Here is a 19,698-nt window from a genome sequence, read left to right as displayed (position 1 = left end):
AAGGGTAGATTTTTTAGAAACAGATAGGCACAATTTGGGATGAAGTAGACCGGTTTAGAGGGAGATGTAGTAGTGAGATATACTGGATAGACAAGAAGTAATACCTACTGACTGACACCTTGCTACCCTCTAAGAATGTATGGAGAGTACACTCAAATCTATTAATGCTTTGACATTATCAGTTTTAAGGAATTGGTAGTAAATATTGAACAACAGCTTCAAATGTAATTGCAGATCTGAGTTAATTTTTTTCTCAATTAAATTCTATTGTATCTATTTAAGCTTACTTTACTATCTTGAAACTTGAAGAAAATCCTTGTGAATTACCTTTCTAAACTGTGTTTTTATGGAAGGAAACTTGATAAAACTACCAGATCTTTCTGTTTTCACAGGATACTTGAGCTAGATCTGATCGTTAGAGATGAAGATGGGAATATACTGGATCCAGATAAAACCAGTGTCATCAGCCTATTTCATGCACATGAAGAGGCAACTAACAAGATCACTGAGCGAATTAAAGAGGAAATGGTAGGAATGATGGGACAAACTTAATGCTTCCTTTGCTAAAAATCAAAATTAAAAAAAACCCAACATTTTGAAGGACACAACTTACCAAAAAAAGATGGTGAAAACTTTTGCCCCTAATTTAATCTTGGATTCACATTCACGTGTTATAAATATGGTGAAACCTTGAATTGAGTTAGTTGTATTTGTGCATTAGATTTCATCTGTCAGCTAGACTGAAATCCCATGTCTAAAGCTGGTTCTAAATCAATTCTCAGATGTCTAAATAGAAAAAAAAACTCCAAACCCACCTGAGGTCTACTTAATAGGCATAGTGAGTAGTTAGATACTAGGAGTACACTGTGATTAACCAAACATCTTTTTAGACTATCTTCTGAAAATACAGGTTGCTAGCTCTAAGTTGCAGCTTATTGGTTTGGAGGATCTGAAGAATTTAAACTTACTAATGAAGTTTGGTCAGAATTATCTTGTGGTCACCAATATCAAGCATGTTTAAGCAAAGGGCTAAAAGGACGTGTAGGTTTTATCTTTTAAAATGCAATGCAAGTGACTACACTTCCTTTTCCTCTTAAATATTGTCTGTTTAGAGACTTGAGTCTTCATTTATGAGAAAGTAAATAACTATAAAGGAAGTAAAACATTTGACAAAAGAAGTTTTACCATAATGACACTTTAACAATGCCTGAGTTGGAAATCACCTTATCAGTTGTTCTCATCAACATTATTAAATAAATCTTGCTTTCTAGATATGAACATGTAATTAACTGATGATACATGGAAAATAAAACTTGACTTTCTGCAATAGAATATGTTGACTTTTAGATAGAAAGAGCTTTTGGCCATCATCTTTTCAATGGCTGTTTTTGGTGGTTAAAACAAGATGTGGTTGGAACCTACGTACCTATTTTTGAGATGGCAATGCTTCTCAGATATATCCTGATCTCTGCACATGCCCCTATTTTATTTTTTGTTTTTTACTTGTACTATTTTATTTTCAGAAATCTGTATTTGCCTTCCTGAAGTTCTAGCAGCTGCAGATAGCTGGTCTTCTGCTGTATGCTGCCGTGTTCAAAACTCATCTTGTGCAGATTTGTTTGCCTCTGTAGTGAAAGCTTGATATTTTCTCATCTGCTTTTAAAAAGTGGCGGTAATGTTTCATCTATTATACCATTGTCTTGTGGCTAAAGAATTGGCATTGGGTATTGAAGTCAAGTTACTCTTTTTTTCCTAAAGGGGTTTTTGTTCTTACACCCCTAGAAAAAAATTCTGAAATCCTCTGGGGCATGATTAATGGGCATGGTTTACTAAAATTTTAGTAAAGGACTTCAGAACAGCTCCATTGAAACCAACCTGATTTCTTGTTAGCTAAGGTTTTGAACATACTGATACGCAAGAGAGGAATTTAACCTGGCAGTTATTTCCCCTGTGAAATTAAGAATAAAATTTTCAAGATGGAGATTTCTGGATGTGAAGGGAAAAGGAAAGAGAAACAGCACAACTGTTGTGTTCCTTGGAAACATTCGTAAAATAAGTTGAGACTTGTTCCATTTCCAAGTAGGTGCCCTTTTGGGAAGGGCAGACTTAGAATCTGATACAGGAGTTTCTCACTTAGTCCGCTAAGTCCTGCAAAAGGTAGTTTTAAGGAAACTCTGTCGTTAGACTTTTCATTATTTGCACACTGAGATAGCTCCCTAGGCTGACCAGTGTTTTGAGGAACTTAGTCTGAACTTTCGATTTTCTTACATACATTGAAGGCTTTGGGGAAGAATGGGATGCAAGGAATCTTCCATATCTATGTTACTTCTACGCATTCTAATTAACCAGCTAGCTTTCTTGATTCATCGTACAAAAGGACTTTGGTGGTAAAATATTGTGAAGTGTCAGAAACTAATTTGCTGGTCTTCTTGTGTTGTTAAGAAAAAGTCTCTCTGAGGAGTATACAGGATAGTGGTTTTTGGTTTTTTTTTTTGGCACGTGATGAGCATTTTTAATTCAAATGCCACTGTCTGGTGGATCTTTAAGTGAGCAGAATGTGTGATTTTTGAAGACCAACTGCTGTATGCAATTGTATATCTGTAAATCGTAATTGCTTTTAGTATCTTATCAATTCAACTTGTGGATCTAGCTAATGATTTTTCTTCTTTTGTGTAGTCAAAGGATCAACCAGATTATGCATCATACTCCCGGATGTCTTCATCCCCCACTCATAGCCTGTATGTCTTTGTGCGGAATTTTGTTTGCCGAATTGGAGAGGATGCAGAGCTCTTTATGGCACTATATGATCCACAGAAATTAACAATAATAAGGTAAGGTTTTTTTTTTTTTTTTTTTTTTTTTTTAATGTAAGAAAAAATAATAGTGATAGAAGTTGTCCACCAAGAAGCACAATAGTTGCCAGCATGTTAATAATGAAATGGATATATAAATAAAAGGAAGAAAATCAGGGGGAAAGAAGGGAAAGTGCGGACAGATTTAGGTGCTGGTTGCTCAAAGACTCTGGTGTAAGGGATCCCAGATATTTTGAAAGCCAATTTCTGGAATAAGCATGTCGGAGTTCTGGACAATTGTCAGATCACTTATAAATTAGAAATAGTACTTATTATTACAGTACTGTTGGTGGGATTTTTATTACAAGTGAAGACGTATTTTTTTTTCCTCTAAAGCTTTTACAGATTTTAGGGGAAAAACTTCACATGGTAGTTATAGCAACTGAGCCATCACATGTTGAGGTTTATAAGACTGCCAATCCAGCCAAAAGCAGTCATATTAGGGAGAGTCTGAGGCAGTTGTTAAATTGGTTTTAAAAGGAGAAGTGAAAGAGGGAAATATGCAAACTCCAGAGATGACTGTCCTTGTTGGTAACTGAAAGGTAACCTTGAGATTGTCTTGAGAAATTGATGGGGATCCTTCTTTTGTGGAAACATGCCTTTCTAAATATAGTATGATTGCTTCCTTAATAATTCACGTGAAAGTGCACTGGTGTGCCAGAATACAAAACTGGATTGTCTTTCCTATTATATAGCTCCATAAAGTAGAATGAATTAGACTGGAGGAATCTCTGGAGGCACCTAGTGCAACTTACCTATCAAAGCAGGGCTGTCTTAGATCAGATTGTTCAAGGCCTTGTCCAGTCATGGCATTTTTACCAAAGATGGAGATAGAACAGCCTCTGTGTACTTTGGAAGTACTGTAACCTTCCTTGGCTCTATGAGGAGGAAGTAGTCATAGATTGAAACCGTCTTCTGGCAACTGTCAGTTCCAAGTCTGAGTCTGGAATCTTGATTTGTTTTGCCAGACAATCTGTACAGATGACAATAATGAAAACAGCATTCGTCTATACCAATAGGTGACTGGAAGGATGACTCAGGATGTCACTGGATTGATCACTTAAGTTTCTTGGGGGGAGTGTTGGGTTGTATGTGAAATAAAGTGCTGAAAATTGAGGTGAGAGATAAAAACGTGAAGAACACATACAGTAAAAGGAAGTGGAAGATTTGCTGATGATCTCTATGCAACAGCTCATGGTGTCTGTTTCCTCAAAAAGGGTGCCATTTTGTCTAACATTCAAGTTATTTTCCAAGTTTACTGGTGGTGTTCCGTACACTACTACTGTGTTTTAGTCTGGTTTTAGCTTCAATCACCACATGCTATTGTCTGTTACATGACTTTTTTACGTACTTTGAAGAATTTTAAAATCACATGATAATAAGAAACTTTTCTTCAAAACAGCGAGAACTACTTGGTGAGATGGGGGAGTAAAGGCTTTCCAAAGGAAATTGATATGCTCAACAATCTGAAAGTAGTGTTTACAGTAAGTGCTTTTCAGATATCCATATATGTTATTTTCAAATCAGATTGTCTCTTTTCTGTGGTTGCTATCAGAAGATTGAGCAAGATGATGAAGGAAACAGAAGTTATCTTAGAAACAGAGCAAAATGACCAGTCATTGAGTACTTTATGACAGCGACTTTGTCCTTTCTTGAAATCAGTCTGTACCTTTTCTCTAATGTCTGCCGCATTAATTTACTGATGTGTTTGATATTTTATCTGCTGTAGCTACTGTTTGCTTCTTTATTTATCTTAGTTTACATTTGCTTTAAATTTTAATGTGTCAGAATTTTTCATCCTTTCTGTGAACTCAAGTTGTTGTGCGGTTATTTTTTTTTCCACTGGTTATTTAGACTCACAATTACTGAAGGTCCTTCTTAAATTTTACAATCTAATTCTTCCCCAAATAATACTTTCTCTTTTCTTTTTTTTTTTTTCTTTTTTTTTTTTTTTTTTTTTTTTTTTTAAATCTTAGGATCTTGGAAATAAAGACCTTAGCAGAGATAAAGTTTATTTGGTTTGTCAAATAGTCCGAGTTGGAAGGATGGATCTTAAAGATAGTAACTCAAAGAAATACACACAAGGACTAAGGAGGCCTTTTGGAGTGGCAGGTGAATGAAGTCTCATGTGCTCTATCTGAAGCAGGAGTTAATTGATAATTACTAACCTTGGGCAGTAGAATCTACCACAGCATGCCAGAATCTAAAATAGCCATATCAACTATCTTCTATCCTTAATGGTTGAAGTCTGAAAAGGCTGAATCTACATTAGCATTTTAGTTTGTGTCAGAATTGTGCTTTTGAATTTAATTTCCTAAGTATTAGAGCACTAGTAAGAGAGGATGAAATAAAACCACTGATTATGTGCCAACAGCACCACTAAGGTGAATGTGCACACACATAGTTCTAGTCTGATCCTGTCAACAAAAGTAATTCTGTCCTCACATAGTCTCATGTTTGTAAAGTGCACATTGCACTAGAAGCTCGGTTCCACAATTTTACCCCTATTGGTTTACACTGCTTGCTGATGAAAATCTGTATCTACCCTGAGGAACAAGAATGTATATAATATACTGTATTAATGGGCAGGAGGAGATATTCAGCAATGCCATTATATGTTCTGATAATTTTCTTTTATTTTTCTAGTCATGGATATTACAGATATCATAAAAGGAAAAGCGGAATGTGATGAAGAAAAGCAACATTTCATACCTTTTCATCCGTAAGATAGTCATAAGTATCCTATTGCTGTACACAAAAACTTCAACGTATCTTTCACTGCAAAATGACCTGTGAAATGCCTCAAGAGAAAATAATTTTTCCCTTTAATGTTTTTATGCTGTGGTAATGTTAATTATTTAAGTATCACTTTAAAAGGCATTTAAGACTTGATGTAGCACATAGCAAGTTAAATAAACCTAGATTGCTACAACTGCTCTCTGTGAGTCAGCTGCTCTCATGTCCTGTTTAACAAAAACAACAACAAAAGCTAAATTGTTACATATCCAGTGCAGTAATCCTTGCGAGTTTGAATAATTAGTAATTTATGTGCTTGATTCTGTTTTAAATTTGTGAAAAATCATAGTAAGAGTTGTGAAGTAAAGCAGTGGGATGGTCATACGTTAGCTATCTTGAAAGTAATATTTGGGGATTATAGGCAGACATCAGCTGCCTAAAAATGTGATACTCATAAATTAAATGGATGGATGTCAGTATTCACTGGAAATGTATTTGCACATTCTGCATAGCACTACTGTTATGTGCTATGGTGAATAAATTTAATTCTGAAAATAAATCAGCTTCTCAAACTTCCAGCCTATTTCACTTGTTTATAATTTGATCCAAGTTGTTTACTATGTGAGCATTTGCTCGTAATTTCAGTAGTCACTTAAGTCAATTTGAAGTTTATTTGTCAGGTTGTTCATTATGGAAATTGGGCTGGACTGGCATGTTGCTGTGTGCGTTCAGGTTGTGCTGTGCTACAAAAGGACAGGCATTCATACTGTGGTCAGCATGCCACACAGACCACAGCCCCTCAGTTGTTCATTTCATCTTTTTTTCCACTTTAGTCAACTTCTATGTTTAGAATGAATGGTCTCTGTAACTCGGTCTGAGATGATGAAATTACAGAATGTGTCATAATAATGTCAGATACAGCAAAGAGAACTGAGACTGTTCTTCATCTGTGTTCTGACATTTATTGCTTAATTCCTAGTAGTCACTGTTTTTATTCCTGCAGGGTGGTGGCAGAGAGTGACTTTCTTCACAGTCTCCTAAGCAAAATCACAGCATCAAAAGGAGATAGTGGTGGTCAAGGTGAAGTACAATTTTTTTTTAAATCAAGAAACAAGTGATTTTAGTGGCACTTCATTTTATACTGTTTAGATTTTAGAGAAAGGCTTTCATGTTCTATGATTCTGTGCTGTCACTGTATGGTTATGGATGCACATGGACACGGGTGAACTTTCAAGCTGGCAGGGAAGAATCGTGACGTTGAGATTGTAGGAGATTAATCTATTAAATTACTAGATAGTGTTTTGGTTTATAAGCATTTGTTTGCAGTGAAGGAAAGTGGGAGAAGTGAATTCTTACTATTTTGGTCAATAGAAGAGAGCATAATCTGAATATAGGTGGGTTTTTAGTTTAGTTTAGTTTTTCCTTTCCTTCAGTATAAATGCAGTCTTTTACTTTTTTAATTGGTTTGTTGTTTTTTTTTTTCCCTCCCCCTCCTAATAGGTCTCTGGGTAACTGTGAAAATGCTTGTTGGAGATGTGACTCAAACAAGGAAGGACTATCCACATCTTGTAGACAGAACAACAGTTGTTGCTAGAAAGCTAGGATTTCCTGAAATAATCATGCCAGGTAGGAGGTTCTTTGTTCTATAATGGGAGTTTATTTTTTTTTTTTGTCATTACATTAATGAACATCAACTACTTAATTACTGATACCTGTAATAGGTAACTCAGTCTCTAGAATTCACTCTACATGTTGAATTTGTCTCAAAACTAGAGGTTTATGTAAAACAGTGAAATCCTTGGAAAGTGTTACAGAGTACTTCAACAGAAAAAAAAAGACAGTAAAGGATAATCTGAGTTTCTTCAACATAGATTTTTTGTTTGCTAAATAGAGATGACTTGAATCTTAAATTAACTTCAGTTTTATTGCAACTTCTCACTGTGTTTTATTCATAATAATGGAAAAAATGAGATACCATACTCTTGATTGTCGATTTGTGACTATATAGTTGCCAATTAAATTCACTATTTACAGTGCTTTGTCAAAAAACTAACAAACAAAAAAACAACACCAAACCAATTCAACCCCCTAAAAAGACAAACCTCCACACCTTCAGTTCAAATGTAGATACTTTTAAATCTTGTTAAAAGGAGAACATTAAATCTCTTCACATAGGACAATTAAAATATGAAGTTCCTTCTAGAATGACAGCTGTGTACTTGGCCAGAATTCAGTAAAGGCATCCTGCTGTCATCTCACCAGCAGGTGTCAGTGCAGGACGAGAGTAAATTGAAGCCACTTACAGGAATGCTGTTTTTAGTCCGTCACACAGCTCATCATACGATCTTAGCTAAGAATGAAAGGGCTGAAAATTTAAGTTTGGATGGAAAATAAGACGTTTTCTATGGCAGCATGTTTCACTGTTGAAAAATTATTGTGAAGATCATTTGACTTTATGTTCTCACAGCATTCTTCACATAATTACTTCACATCATAACTTTTCTGTTTCTTTTTTAGGAGACATAAGAAATGACATTTACATTACACTGCTGTATGGAGATTTTGATAAATACAATAAAACAACTCAGAGAAGTGTGGAAGTAATAATGTGTGTTTGTGATGAAGAAGGGAAAACCATACCAGTAAGTTGCTTTGTGTTTATTCCCTGTATGATGGACATATAAACATGAAGTGCTTTAGAGAAGTAAGCCTTAAAAAGAAATAAGTCTTACAAATTCTAAAGAAATACCATTATACAAAAACTTTATTCCCAACTTGGCATCTTTCAATGGATGAATTTTATGATGTTGACTGTAACAGATCTATTCAAGTCCTATAAATGTCTTGCATAATACTGTAAAACTGCTGGAGAGAAGAAGTAAATATGAATGACCTATTTTAGCTATGACTAATGAGCAAACAGATTAAAAGCTGTTTCTGACAATTACTACATTATAACTCCCAGGGTTGTTTTCTTTTTTTGTTTTTTGTTTTTCTGTGTGTGGGAATTCGTGGAGGGAATATATTTGTGCATTTAAATGTGTGAAAGTACCATTTTTTTTCCACAAAACTCTGGATTTGTGCCAGGAAAACTGTTCCTTCAGTGAAGTACGTGGCAAATAAAAAAAGAAGTGAGAACAGAGCAGTGTGGACAGGTCACATGCACAGCATGAATGTTTACAGTGTCTTTTTGTTAGTCTATTTCTGTTCTTAGGAATTTTTGTCTTTTCCTAAAGACAGTTTAAAACCAGTTCAGTATTCAGGGGAATTTTCTACCTTATGAGCTTCATATTGTCCTTTAAATCATGAGGGTGAAATCATGCTGACACTTTCTGAGATAAAATAAAGCTAGAAAAGCTCATTGTACTTCATGAGTTGCTGCAATGTCAATGTGTTCATGAATTACAGTTAAACATTTGACCTAAAAAGTAGCTTCAAAGCTTGAATAAAGAAAATCCTAAACACATGTACTACCTAGGATCCACACAAGAACTAGTAACCCTGATCACATATCTCTGAGAACACCTAACCATCAGCCCTACGGAGAAAGGCTTGGGGGTCCTGGACGTGAGCCAGCAGTGTGATCCTGCAGCCCAGAAGGCCGATGGTATCCTGGGCTGCATCAAAAGAGGCGAGCAGAGAGAGGGTGATTGTCCACATCTACTCTGCCCTTTTAAGACTCCATCTGGAGTAACATACCCAAGTCTGGACTCCCCAGCACAGGCAGCATGTGGAGCTGTTGGAGTGGGTCCAGAGGAGGGCTGCAGAACCTCCACTACGAAGAAAGGTTGAGGGAGTCAGGCTTTAAATAAGGTCAGGCTTGGAGAAGAGAAGGCTCCAGGGAAACCTCACTGTGGTCTTTCAGCACTTGAAGGGCTCTTATTAACAGAAAGGGGAATGACACCACACAGTCTGATAGCGACAAAACTGGGGGGGAATGGCTTTAGACTAAAAGAGGGGGAGATTTAGGTGAGATGTTAGGAAAAATTTTTTACTCAGAGGGTAGTGAGGCACTGGAACATGTTGCACCAAAATGTGGATGCTCCATCTCTGGAAGCATTCAAGGCCAGGCTGGGTGGGATCTTGGGAAGCCTGATCCGGTGGCTGGCAACTCTGCCCAAGGCAGAGGATTGGAACTGGATGATCTTTAGGGTCCCCTCCAGCCTAAGCCATTCTATTATAGAACTTGCATGTGCAGGAGATTACTGTTGTGAAATAGACTTCATTAAATTCTATTAGTTGTAGTCGCAGATAATATGCTTAAAATACATGCCATAATATTCTTTAAAGAAATTAATATATTGCAATCCATTAAATCTCGCATTTCAGTGTTATGTATGTTTATTTCCATAGGTGGACTTCTCCAAATGCTAGCAGAAAATATAGTTGTCCCTTTGTGATCTGACTGATGTTCAAAAAATGCCTCCTATCTGGAGGCAGTATGCATCAGACATGTTTAAGCAAGTTTTCCAGGGTTGATTGAAACACCAGTGAATACAAGTAATAAAGAAAGCAGCTGTTGTTCTGTTTTAGCCTCCAAAACGAAATGTGTAACAGTAAACTTCCAAAACTATGAATTTATAAGAACTTCAATATTTCTTATTGTTGTTATCTATAATTCAGACAAAAACAAATTTATGTTCATTAAACATGGAATTTGTGGGCTCTGTTTACATATCAAATTAATTTCAATTGAGAGGGCTAGAAGAACATTTACTGTTATGAGCAAAAGGCCTCTTGTACAAAGTAAATGTCACAGAACGCATTTGAACAAGTTAGTACATAAACCTAGAAAAATCTCCCTTTGTGGAGATGAGACTTACCTTTCTGTAGGTAAGTTGTAGAGATCACGTGTTAGAAACCTTCATGTGTCAGAATTGCACCTTTCTTTTCTTGTCACCAGATGTCTTCCCTGGTGTTTGAAGACTCACAGCGCTCATCAATCTTTTAGCATCAAAGTTTCAACTTTACCTTACTTAGTGTATCCTCTGTAAAATTAGCTTCATCTGTGCTCTCAGTAACAAAATCAGCACATTTGCTTCTTTCAGGAGGTTTCACATATGATTGGTTGTGAGATGTCAGTGGTCACATGTCCTCTGCTATCACCATTAGTGATTATTCTGCACGTATAATCAGTCAGGGAAGATGGAAGTACATTGAGAGTCTTCACAGGTTCCCTTTTAAACTTGATAGGACGTTAAATTGGTTTGTACTGGTTCTGACAGTCATTAAAGCAGTGTAATCTGTGCTGTGGAGTTTGATCAGATGAGAAATGGAGCAATGTCAGGGAGGGTCAGGATGGGTGCTAGGAAAACTTCACCTGAGGGTGGCTGGACATGGGACAGGCTCCCTGGGCAGCATGGCCCTGAGCTGCCAAAATACAAGGAATGCCTGCATAATGCTCTTAGGCACAGTTTTTGAATTCTGGGTGGTTCTCTGTGGAGCCAAAAGAGTTAGACTCAGTGATCCTTGTGGATCTCTTCCAACTTGGGGATATTGTGGGATTCTATCAAAATGAGCAGCAAAACAGGATGAATTGCAAGTGAAAATAGAGAGGGTAGGTGTCTTTAAAATGGTTCTGTTTTTCATTTTTGTGGTTTTGTTTTGTTTTGTTTTGTTTTCTCTTCTCTTCTCTTCTCTTCTCTTCTCTTCTCTTCTCTTCTCTTCTCTTCTCTTCTCTTCTCTTCTCTTCTCTTCTCTTCTCTTCTCTTCTCTTCTCTTCTCTTCTCTTCTCTTCTCTTTTTTGCTAAAGAGATCTAGAATAGGCTGTAGGGAAAGGAAATTAGGCTGAAAGGGAAAAAAAAAAAGGAAAAAATTAAAACATTGTAAACATTGGGGGAAAATATAGGACGTGCTGTTGGTGCATCTACAACTTCTAGTTCAGAAATCTCCTTTAGTACACAGACAGATACTTCTGTGATTCTGCTAGAACTGAGTAGTTTAAAATCAGGGGAGAACTCAATGGAAAAATTAAAGCTGGGTTGTTGTTGCGTTGTGTTCCTGCCCTGCTAACAGAGATGATCGCCTTCATTACTTAAGCTCGTCGGCTGGGAGGGAAACGCGGGCTCTGCTCGGTACCTCGCTGCTCTCACAGCCACGGCGCCACCCTGTGCAGTGCCATCGAGTGGTAGGGCCAGTACCAGGGAAACGTTCGGTTTTTTGCGTTCAGAGCCTTGGAAAACATAATTTCCTATCAAGGCTTCCTTTCTGTTGATAATGTCATCATTAATTTGTTTTGAATGACACCAGGCCCAAATTCAACACTGTTTTGTTTTTTTTTTTAAGATGGCCCTTCTTGCCCCGTGACCAGTGCCAATCCTGTACGTGAAGCATTTATGAACTGCACCTCCCAGGCTCCAAAAGGCTTCAAGCTGGAGCCTAGCAGGGTTTTGGGGCGGCCTAGCCCTAACAATGGGGTTTTTTCCGTGGGTAAGGGTTCATCTTTGACTCCTCAGGCTGAGCTCCAGAGAGGCATGGAAGGCGCCGTCGCTGCGTGGCTGTGGAAGGCGCTAAGGCTGTGGGCGGGAAGCGCGCCCAGCGCGGGCTGCGGGGCGGACCGTGGCCGCTGGTCTCGCGCCCGTTCCCGCCTCGCGTTGAGGTAAAAGCTGCTGCCCGGAGCCGGGATGCGAGGAGAGGCTTTTCCCGGCAGATGGGTTGGTTCGTTGGTTTTGCACGAGTCACAACGATTTACAAAAATTAACGAGCCGCTAAAGAGTGTTTGTTTCCTCCTTTTTGTCAGAACGCTGTTTGCCTGGGAGCGGGGGACAAACCCGTGAGCGAATATCGATCAGTTCTCTACTACCAGGTCAAACAGCCGCGCTGGATGGAGACCCTAAAGGTAGAGCGCAGATTGCTGCTGTACGCCTTCGCTTGGTGCTGCCTCGTGTGAGGATAAAACTTCAGCTGCGTGGGAAATAATAACGAACTAAAAAATATTCTTTTGAACCACAAAAAAAAAAAAAAAAAAAAACAACAACAACAACAACAAAAAAACTTGCATTTCTTAAGTATCGGCTAATAGTTATCAAATCTAGTGTTAGTGCCTTTAACTAGAAAATGTTCAGAGACTTCTAGAAGTAGTTCTGAAAAAGCATGTCTGAGGCTTGATAGCAAGCATGATTACTTTCTAAAGACACCTGCTGAAGGTGATATTGCCACGTTCAGCGAGCCTGCTGCTACAGCCGGGTGCTCTGCTGAGGGTGGGGATGGAAAGGAAGAGCTTTTTGAATAGGAAGACATTGAAATCTGTGTTTCCACCCTTACATGAAATAGGTTACGTCACTACTAACAGTAGATCCCCTCGGACAGTGTAGTCGGTGTGAAGAATATTATTTAGTCAGAGTTTAAAGGGAGGGTGAGTTGTAAATAAGCACAAGGGAGTGCAAGTCTGAAGTTTTAGCATTATTAGCTTGATATTATTAGTAGTATTTTAAGAATTGGCCTCTTGTTGAGTATTTTGTTGTCGTAAGTAGGAATGGTAATTAAAGAAAAAAGCAGTAATTCTGAGATTCTACTCAAGGATGTGGAAAAAATTGATCACAATTTATTTTCTGCTTTTATTAAAGGTAGCAGTTCCTATTGAAGACATGCAAAGGGTGCATCTGCGCTTCATGTTCAGACACAGGTCGTCTCAAGAGTGTAAGTGGGGAATTTTTTCTTTTGTGAGGTGTGATTAACTGATTGATAGTCAACTGCAAATATTGGTTTCGCAGCTAAAGATAAAGGAGAAAAGAATTTTGCAATGGCCTACATAAGGCTAATGAAGGAGGATGGAACAACTCTTCAGGATGGCATCCATGATTTGTCAGTCCTAAAGGTATTGATTTTTTTTTTCTCCTTTTTTCCTGACTGAGACTATTCTAAAAATATATTGTCTTTGACTGCATTTTATTATTCTATCTAAGACAAAAACATTCTTTATCTGTTAAAAATAAAAGTATGCAACTCCTGTGGCTATTAAACATTATACTGTGTTTTAATTGCAAAGAATTTATGGAAGAACAATGGGAGACAGTTACTCTTCCTCCTGTTTTTATTGGATTTTATCTGATTTTGACCTTCTGAATTAAAAAGTCATGTGAAAACTGAGTACCTGGAAATGTGCCATTGTTCTGGCTGAAAAGAGATTCCTCTCTTCATGGAGTGTAATCTCTTACTTTGTGTTTGTTGGTTTGTTTTTTTTTTTTTGTTGTTGTTGTTTTTGGTTTTTTTTTTTTTTTTTTGATTGTTTTTGGTGAAGAAGAGGGAATTGAAAAACCAGGGATTGGTGCTAATATACGTGATTTTTTTTTTTTTGTATGGATGAGATTGTTTTCGGTAACCTAGTTTGCCATACCAAATAGCAAGTGAGATGCATACAACTGAAAGTTGTTTACATACTCTAACAAAAAATAATGCTAATATATAGTTATTTACTTGCTTTTTACACATCAAATTGGCAAATATTTAGACCAAAATAGTGTGGTAACTATATTGTATGACTAGTTAATGTTGGTTATGAAGCTTCATCTAATTAATCCCTATTTTAACTCTGCATAATTTTTTTTTTTTTTTAATTAAGGCCATAGAAATGTAGTTTTTGTTTACTTTTGCAGGAAGTACAAAGTAAGTTTATTTTTAAATTCAATGGCATTAAATATGTGATAAAAGCTATGTTATTTTTCAGGGTGACAGTAAAAAAATGGAGGATGCTAGTGCATATTTGACATTGCCTTCTACACGTCTACATATAGAGAATAAAGCAGCAACCCTAGGGAGAAACTCAAGTATTGTAGGAGGGCTCTCAGTAAGCTCACGAGATGCGTTTTATATTTCAACTCTTGTTTGTTCTACAAAGTTAACTCAGAATGGTATGTATCTTCTAAATAGGTAGAAATTTCAGGAAGAACATTTCTGCACAAATGAAAAATCACATCTTGAATTTCAATGTTTGTCAATTGTTTTTTGATAGTGGGCTTACTAGGTCTATTGAAGTGGCGCATGAAGCCAGAGCTGCTGCAGGAGAACCTGGAAAAACTGAAGATTGTGGATGGAGAAGAAGTTGTGAAAGTATATCTTTTGTTGGAATTTTGCAAATACTGGGCAACTGGATTCCTTTCTGAATGCTTTTATTAGCTTTCTGCTCTTTCTTTAACTTACTCTAGTGGTTTATGCTCTGTATGTGTATGTGTGTGTATAAACAGATGATCACAAGCTTACATTATGCTGATAAAGACAGACTTTAGCCACAAGACAGCATCAATAGTATTCTGCTGTGAAATATGTAGAACATTTCTGAAACAGGAGTAAATGATCCTGTTTAAGATAAATTCTCCATTCTGATGGAGGAAGAAAAAGAAACAGCAGTTTCCAAAATGACCAAAATTGATTATAAGATAAATTTGAAAAGAGAATTTTGCTCTCAAATCTGAAATGAGAGAGGAACAAATAAGTAGTCCTTGTTAGATTTAAAAAGGATTAAACCAACCAGGAATGTAGTGTTCAGATTAGGAGTTTTTTTTGTTTGTTTGTTTATATGTTTTGTTTTTTAAATAAAAGCAGCAGATGTCTCTCTTGAGTTTCTTTAGGAGGAAGGTGAATTTACTTCAGAAGAAACAAACAAAAACCCACAAATTATCCCTCTCCACCCCAGATGAAAACCTGCCTCTCCTCCCAGATGAAAACAAAATTTTTGTTTTGCCAAAAACAAAAAGCCACAAACACTTGGTTGTCCAATCACTGAGGAGCCTTCCTTCAATTTAAAGGTTTTTGAATCAGGCCACAGAAGTAAGAAGTGTGGTTTTAACCACCTTCTGTACGTAACGGTAGCAACTCCTAATTTGTATCATTAAGGAACTAGGAATGCTGTTTTAGGTAGCTATACGTAGTTCATATAATATTTTTAGCTGAATTCCATAAGCTTTGAGCTAAGTGTGTATTGTTGCTTGTTCACATCTGAGGATTTAAGTTCATCACTTAAGGAAACTAGTTTCCTTAGAAACTTAGAAGTTTCCTTAGAAACTTCCTTAGAGCCAAAATCTTCAGAAGTGTGTTCTGAATTTATCTGGTGTTTCAGCAAAGGTCTCCAAAAATTCCAACTTGGGAAACACAAAATTGCCTGTCTGTAAACTCAGTTGTGCATTTTTCAAGCTGAACTGGTTGTCAGTTGATGATTTAATGTTTTTTATAGTTTCTCCAGGATACTCTGGATGCCTTGTTTAACATCATGATGGAACATTCCCACAGTAATGAGTATGATATCCTTGTCTTTGATGCACTGGTAAGAACCGACAATGAAAGATTTAAGCTGTCAAAGAAAAAAACTCTATGAATGTGAATGAATATCAAATTGCTTATCTAAAGAAATTGCCCTTAAATTCTCAACAAGATAACAGGATATTATTATTTGGTAAACAATTCTTTTAAACCTATGAAACTTTTAAAATGGTGGATTATCACAAAATCTTCAGCAGACTTAATGTTTTCATCTAAACTGTGACTTTATGGAAAATGCTAATTGTATCTCCTTCTACCTAGATATATATCATAGGACTCATTGCAGACCGTAAGTTTCAACATTTTAACACTGTTTTGGAAGCATATATCCAACAGCATTTTAGTGCAACCTTGGCATACAAGTAAGTTGTTTTGGTTTTTGTTTTCCTTTTTATTTCTTCTAAAATCTCTGCAATCAAATTTAAGGAGAGTAAATCCTATTTGTGGATTTTCTGAAGTAATTATAACATTTATTTTGATACTGCTGTTTGCTTATCTGCAAACAGAAAAGGCCTATGATAAATAGTTACAGATTATGAGTAAAATTAATTAACAAAAAGATGGGCTTGGGATTAAATAATTTTTTGTGGTTCATTTTTTCTCTTGTCTGGATTGTGTTGCTATGTCTGTACTTCACTTATGTCCTGTGAAATTTGCCCAATGATGCTGTGCTATACATCCTCTCCATTTGCATTCCTGTTTCTAATCTGAAGTGCTTTAAGTGAGGAATGTGTTTAACCACTTAGGTGTGTTTCCACACATAGGGAAAAAAATGTTTGTGAACTGTCAATTTTTCATATGCAATTCACTGTCCAGTATTGCACCAGAAATTTTTAGGCACAGTGAAATGGATTTTTTTTTTTTTTTTTACTACATTGTCTGTTGTGAACTGAAGTCTTATTGTGGTTATGGCAGTGGGAAGTAGAATCAGGGACAGAATTTTGTGGATTTTATGGAGCTTAAAGATAATACTCAAAAGGGAAGACTAACATTAGTAGAGATCAGAAACAGTAGAGATGCATTGTGCAGTAAATTTAATACTAGATTCCTTTGTCTAACTACTTTTTCAGGTGATGGTAGGATAAAATTCCTTTGTCTTATGAAGCAAGATGATGCCACAGTTTCTGTAAATCTCTGGGAAGTGCTAACAGGATGTATGAATAGATAGATATTTTTCATCTGCCCGAAGTCTTGTTCTGACTATTCACTGGGGTGACAGATTGAAGCAGAACTCTAATCAAGGATTTGAATAATAGATGAAAGATCTTAGCTGAAAGCTTGGAATAGTTGAGAACATATTGTTCTGTTCTGTGCTGGATATTCTGCAGTTCCAGCTTAGAATGAAATGTGCCTCAGATGTTACATTAGAACATAAGATTGCTTGCAGTGCACAATCAATCCTTTCTCATGTTCCAGGAAAGCTGGGTCAGCTTTATTGTTTTCAGAAAGCTCAAGCAACAAGAAACAAACTACACGGTCTTTATTTGTTTTTCATTCCATATATAATTTGTAATTAGCATATGCAATTTAATGCTTTCTACTGTTGTGGAAGTAGAGGAGGTTGGGTATGAAACTTCTCAGGTCAGGCTGATTTGTTTAAAGTACATGAGACTTTCCTAGCTGGTATTTTCTTATGATTTAATCAAAGTTGTGGAGTTAAAAATCATGTTATGATTGTTCCAAAAATCTTGAATTTTCTTGGCATCACTGGTTCCTCACATGTGAAAGATAAATTATTTTTAAAACAGAATTTATGACATAGAGATAACTGTATGTGATCTAATTCATAGTTAGGAAGGAGACGCTGTGCCTCAGACATACAACAACTGCATTTTCTTCTGTGTGAATGTGTCCCTAGATTTGTGGGAAGAAATTGACTGTAGGACACTGCTTTTATCCCTGGTGTTTTGTAGCTACAGTTGTCTGGATTTGGACTGCGGGTAATTATTTTGTGATCAAACATGGGTCTGATGATTTTTATAGGAGTACTTTATGTGAGTATTATCAACAAAGGACTGGCTCTCCTTGTCTCAGATTTTCCTTACTGGTCATTCATTCCCAGTGTCCAAGTGAAACATAAGATCTTATAGAGCCTTATGCCTCTGGAGATTTGAGCAGATAGATAGCTTTGGGTGCGAGGTAGGAAAATTGATAGTAGGTGGAAATATGTTGCCAGTTCAGCAACAGATTAACTTTGATCAGTAGCTTTCCTACGGAGGTAGTTGTCATTGAGGCATTTTCTGATGCTAGCAATGATTCATTGCTAATTATCTTCACTTCAGAGTAACTTGAAGAGTTTTGTCATAGCTTGTAGTTGGAACCCAGTGTCTACAGATGCTACTGATTAGACCAGTTAAACCTGTCATTCAGCCAAGAAAGGAAGTTCTGTTGAAAGTCATTCCTAAATAAGTGTTTTGACTCCAAGAGTGTCTTGCTCCAATTTCCAGGAGGGAGAGGAGCTTCTTTTAATAGATGCCTGATGGTGAGATTAAGACACAACTGGTCAGATGTTAGCCCAACCAGTTTATTGCAAATCCTAGTTGTTCAGGGAGATAGGGAAGGGAAGACAGGTGATAGAAAAGAGAGGAAATAAAAGCAAGGAGTCTTTGTAGGAAGCAAGATAGAGATAGTCAACACAGTGGGTCTGTGTGCTTCATAGTTCAGACGTTAATCTTCAGTAGTGATGTGTTGTCAGGGATGGTTGTTTGGTTGACAGCGATGATGGAAACCCTTTCCAAAGGGAGTACAAAGGCCAAAGTGGTTGAGACAACTCCTTCTGGAGTGACAGCTCCTTGTTCCCATCTTCTGGGCCTTGCCAGCAGATAAGAGGGAGCATGGAGGTGCCAACTTGTATTTTACCTTCACAGGATACAATGGTATCATTCCGCACTCTCCCATAGCAGCCGGAGTTATTTGGTCGCAGACCAGATCTTCTGCCAGTAAACAGCCCTGAGCAATCTCTTCTGGAGGCAAACAGCTCCATAGAAATGCTTTCAAATGTAAAATTATCCACACAGTGATGTCGGCTGCTGCACGGCAACACTCACTACTCATCTCCTAGTTAAGTCAGAGTCTTATTGCAAGAAATCCTCGGAAAGCAAACTCTGAGCCAAAAAAAGGGCTCAGACAATGAGATGATACGATCTTATGGCCAAACTGTGATGTCTTCTTTCTGTTTATGTTTAGTCATCCATTTGTACCTTGTTTATAGAGTTCTGGGATGTCTTAACATTGAGAATTGAGGAACCCTCCATGGACTGACATTGCACATAAGTCAGATAAATTTTATTCTAACTCACCACAGAGCTGTGAATTCAGAGAAGCAATACAGAGGAATAAATAGAAATCACAATGGATATTGTGCCACAGTTGCCCGAAAGGCTGAGATTATGGAACTTCAGTCCTGCAGCTGGAGATAAGATGGTGCATTAGGGCTGAGGTTATGTCTGTTATATACGCATAAATACATGTATATATGTACATTCTGTGCATTAGCTAGGCATTACTGGAGTTGTTATTTCCTTGTGAAAATGTCAAAATGCAATAATTCACTTCATGAAGTTTCATCAGCAAAGCTGGTAAACTGTTAAATTTTTCAAGAAGCAAGCGCTCGTTTGATTTTTTTTTTTTTTTGGTTGTTTTTGTTTATTTATGGTAGGGAATAGTATGTTCCCATCCCTTTATTGATCTATGGGGAAAATTAAACCAACAGAACATCAACTATGGCTTCTGCCCTTCTTATTGCCACATTAGAATGAAGATTACATCATTTAAAGCATTTTTAAAGATGCTTCCAGGATTGTTTGAACTTATGCTGCTGGGATGAGATTTCGGTGTTTGTGCAGTTAAGAATTTC

General features: G+C 37.0%; 1 protein-coding gene across 1 annotated transcript in view; it reads left to right on the top strand.

Annotated features, from left to right (window-relative positions):
* DOCK2 (dedicator of cytokinesis 2) overlaps nucleotides 1-19,698 on the top strand; it is a gene marked incomplete at both ends in the record, with an annotated part of 154,066 nt that overhangs the window by 16,111 nt on the left and 118,257 nt on the right. The window contains 15 exons of the mRNA XM_079542135.1: nucleotides 393-528; nucleotides 2,677-2,831; nucleotides 4,255-4,336; nucleotides 4,829-4,964; nucleotides 5,499-5,574; nucleotides 6,592-6,668; nucleotides 7,089-7,214; nucleotides 8,106-8,230; nucleotides 12,328-12,426; nucleotides 13,154-13,226; nucleotides 13,301-13,404; nucleotides 14,254-14,437; nucleotides 14,539-14,636; nucleotides 15,757-15,846; nucleotides 16,104-16,204. Of these exons, the coding sequence (XP_079398261.1) occupies nucleotides 393-528; nucleotides 2,677-2,831; nucleotides 4,255-4,336; nucleotides 4,829-4,964; nucleotides 5,499-5,574; nucleotides 6,592-6,668; nucleotides 7,089-7,214; nucleotides 8,106-8,230; nucleotides 12,328-12,426; nucleotides 13,154-13,226; nucleotides 13,301-13,404; nucleotides 14,254-14,437; nucleotides 14,539-14,636; nucleotides 15,757-15,846; nucleotides 16,104-16,204 (1,662 nt within the window). The remainder of the gene's footprint in view (nucleotides 1-392; nucleotides 529-2,676; nucleotides 2,832-4,254; nucleotides 4,337-4,828; nucleotides 4,965-5,498; nucleotides 5,575-6,591; nucleotides 6,669-7,088; nucleotides 7,215-8,105; nucleotides 8,231-12,327; nucleotides 12,427-13,153; nucleotides 13,227-13,300; nucleotides 13,405-14,253; nucleotides 14,438-14,538; nucleotides 14,637-15,756; nucleotides 15,847-16,103; nucleotides 16,205-19,698) is intronic.

The sequence above is a fragment of the Tetrao urogallus genome (assembly GCF_951394365.1).
Source record: "Tetrao urogallus genome assembly, chromosome: 14".
Taxonomy (NCBI): domain Eukaryota; kingdom Metazoa; phylum Chordata; class Aves; order Galliformes; family Phasianidae; genus Tetrao; species Tetrao urogallus.
The sequence above is the reverse complement of the archived record's forward strand: the minus strand, read 5'-3'. Positions and strand labels throughout refer to the sequence as shown.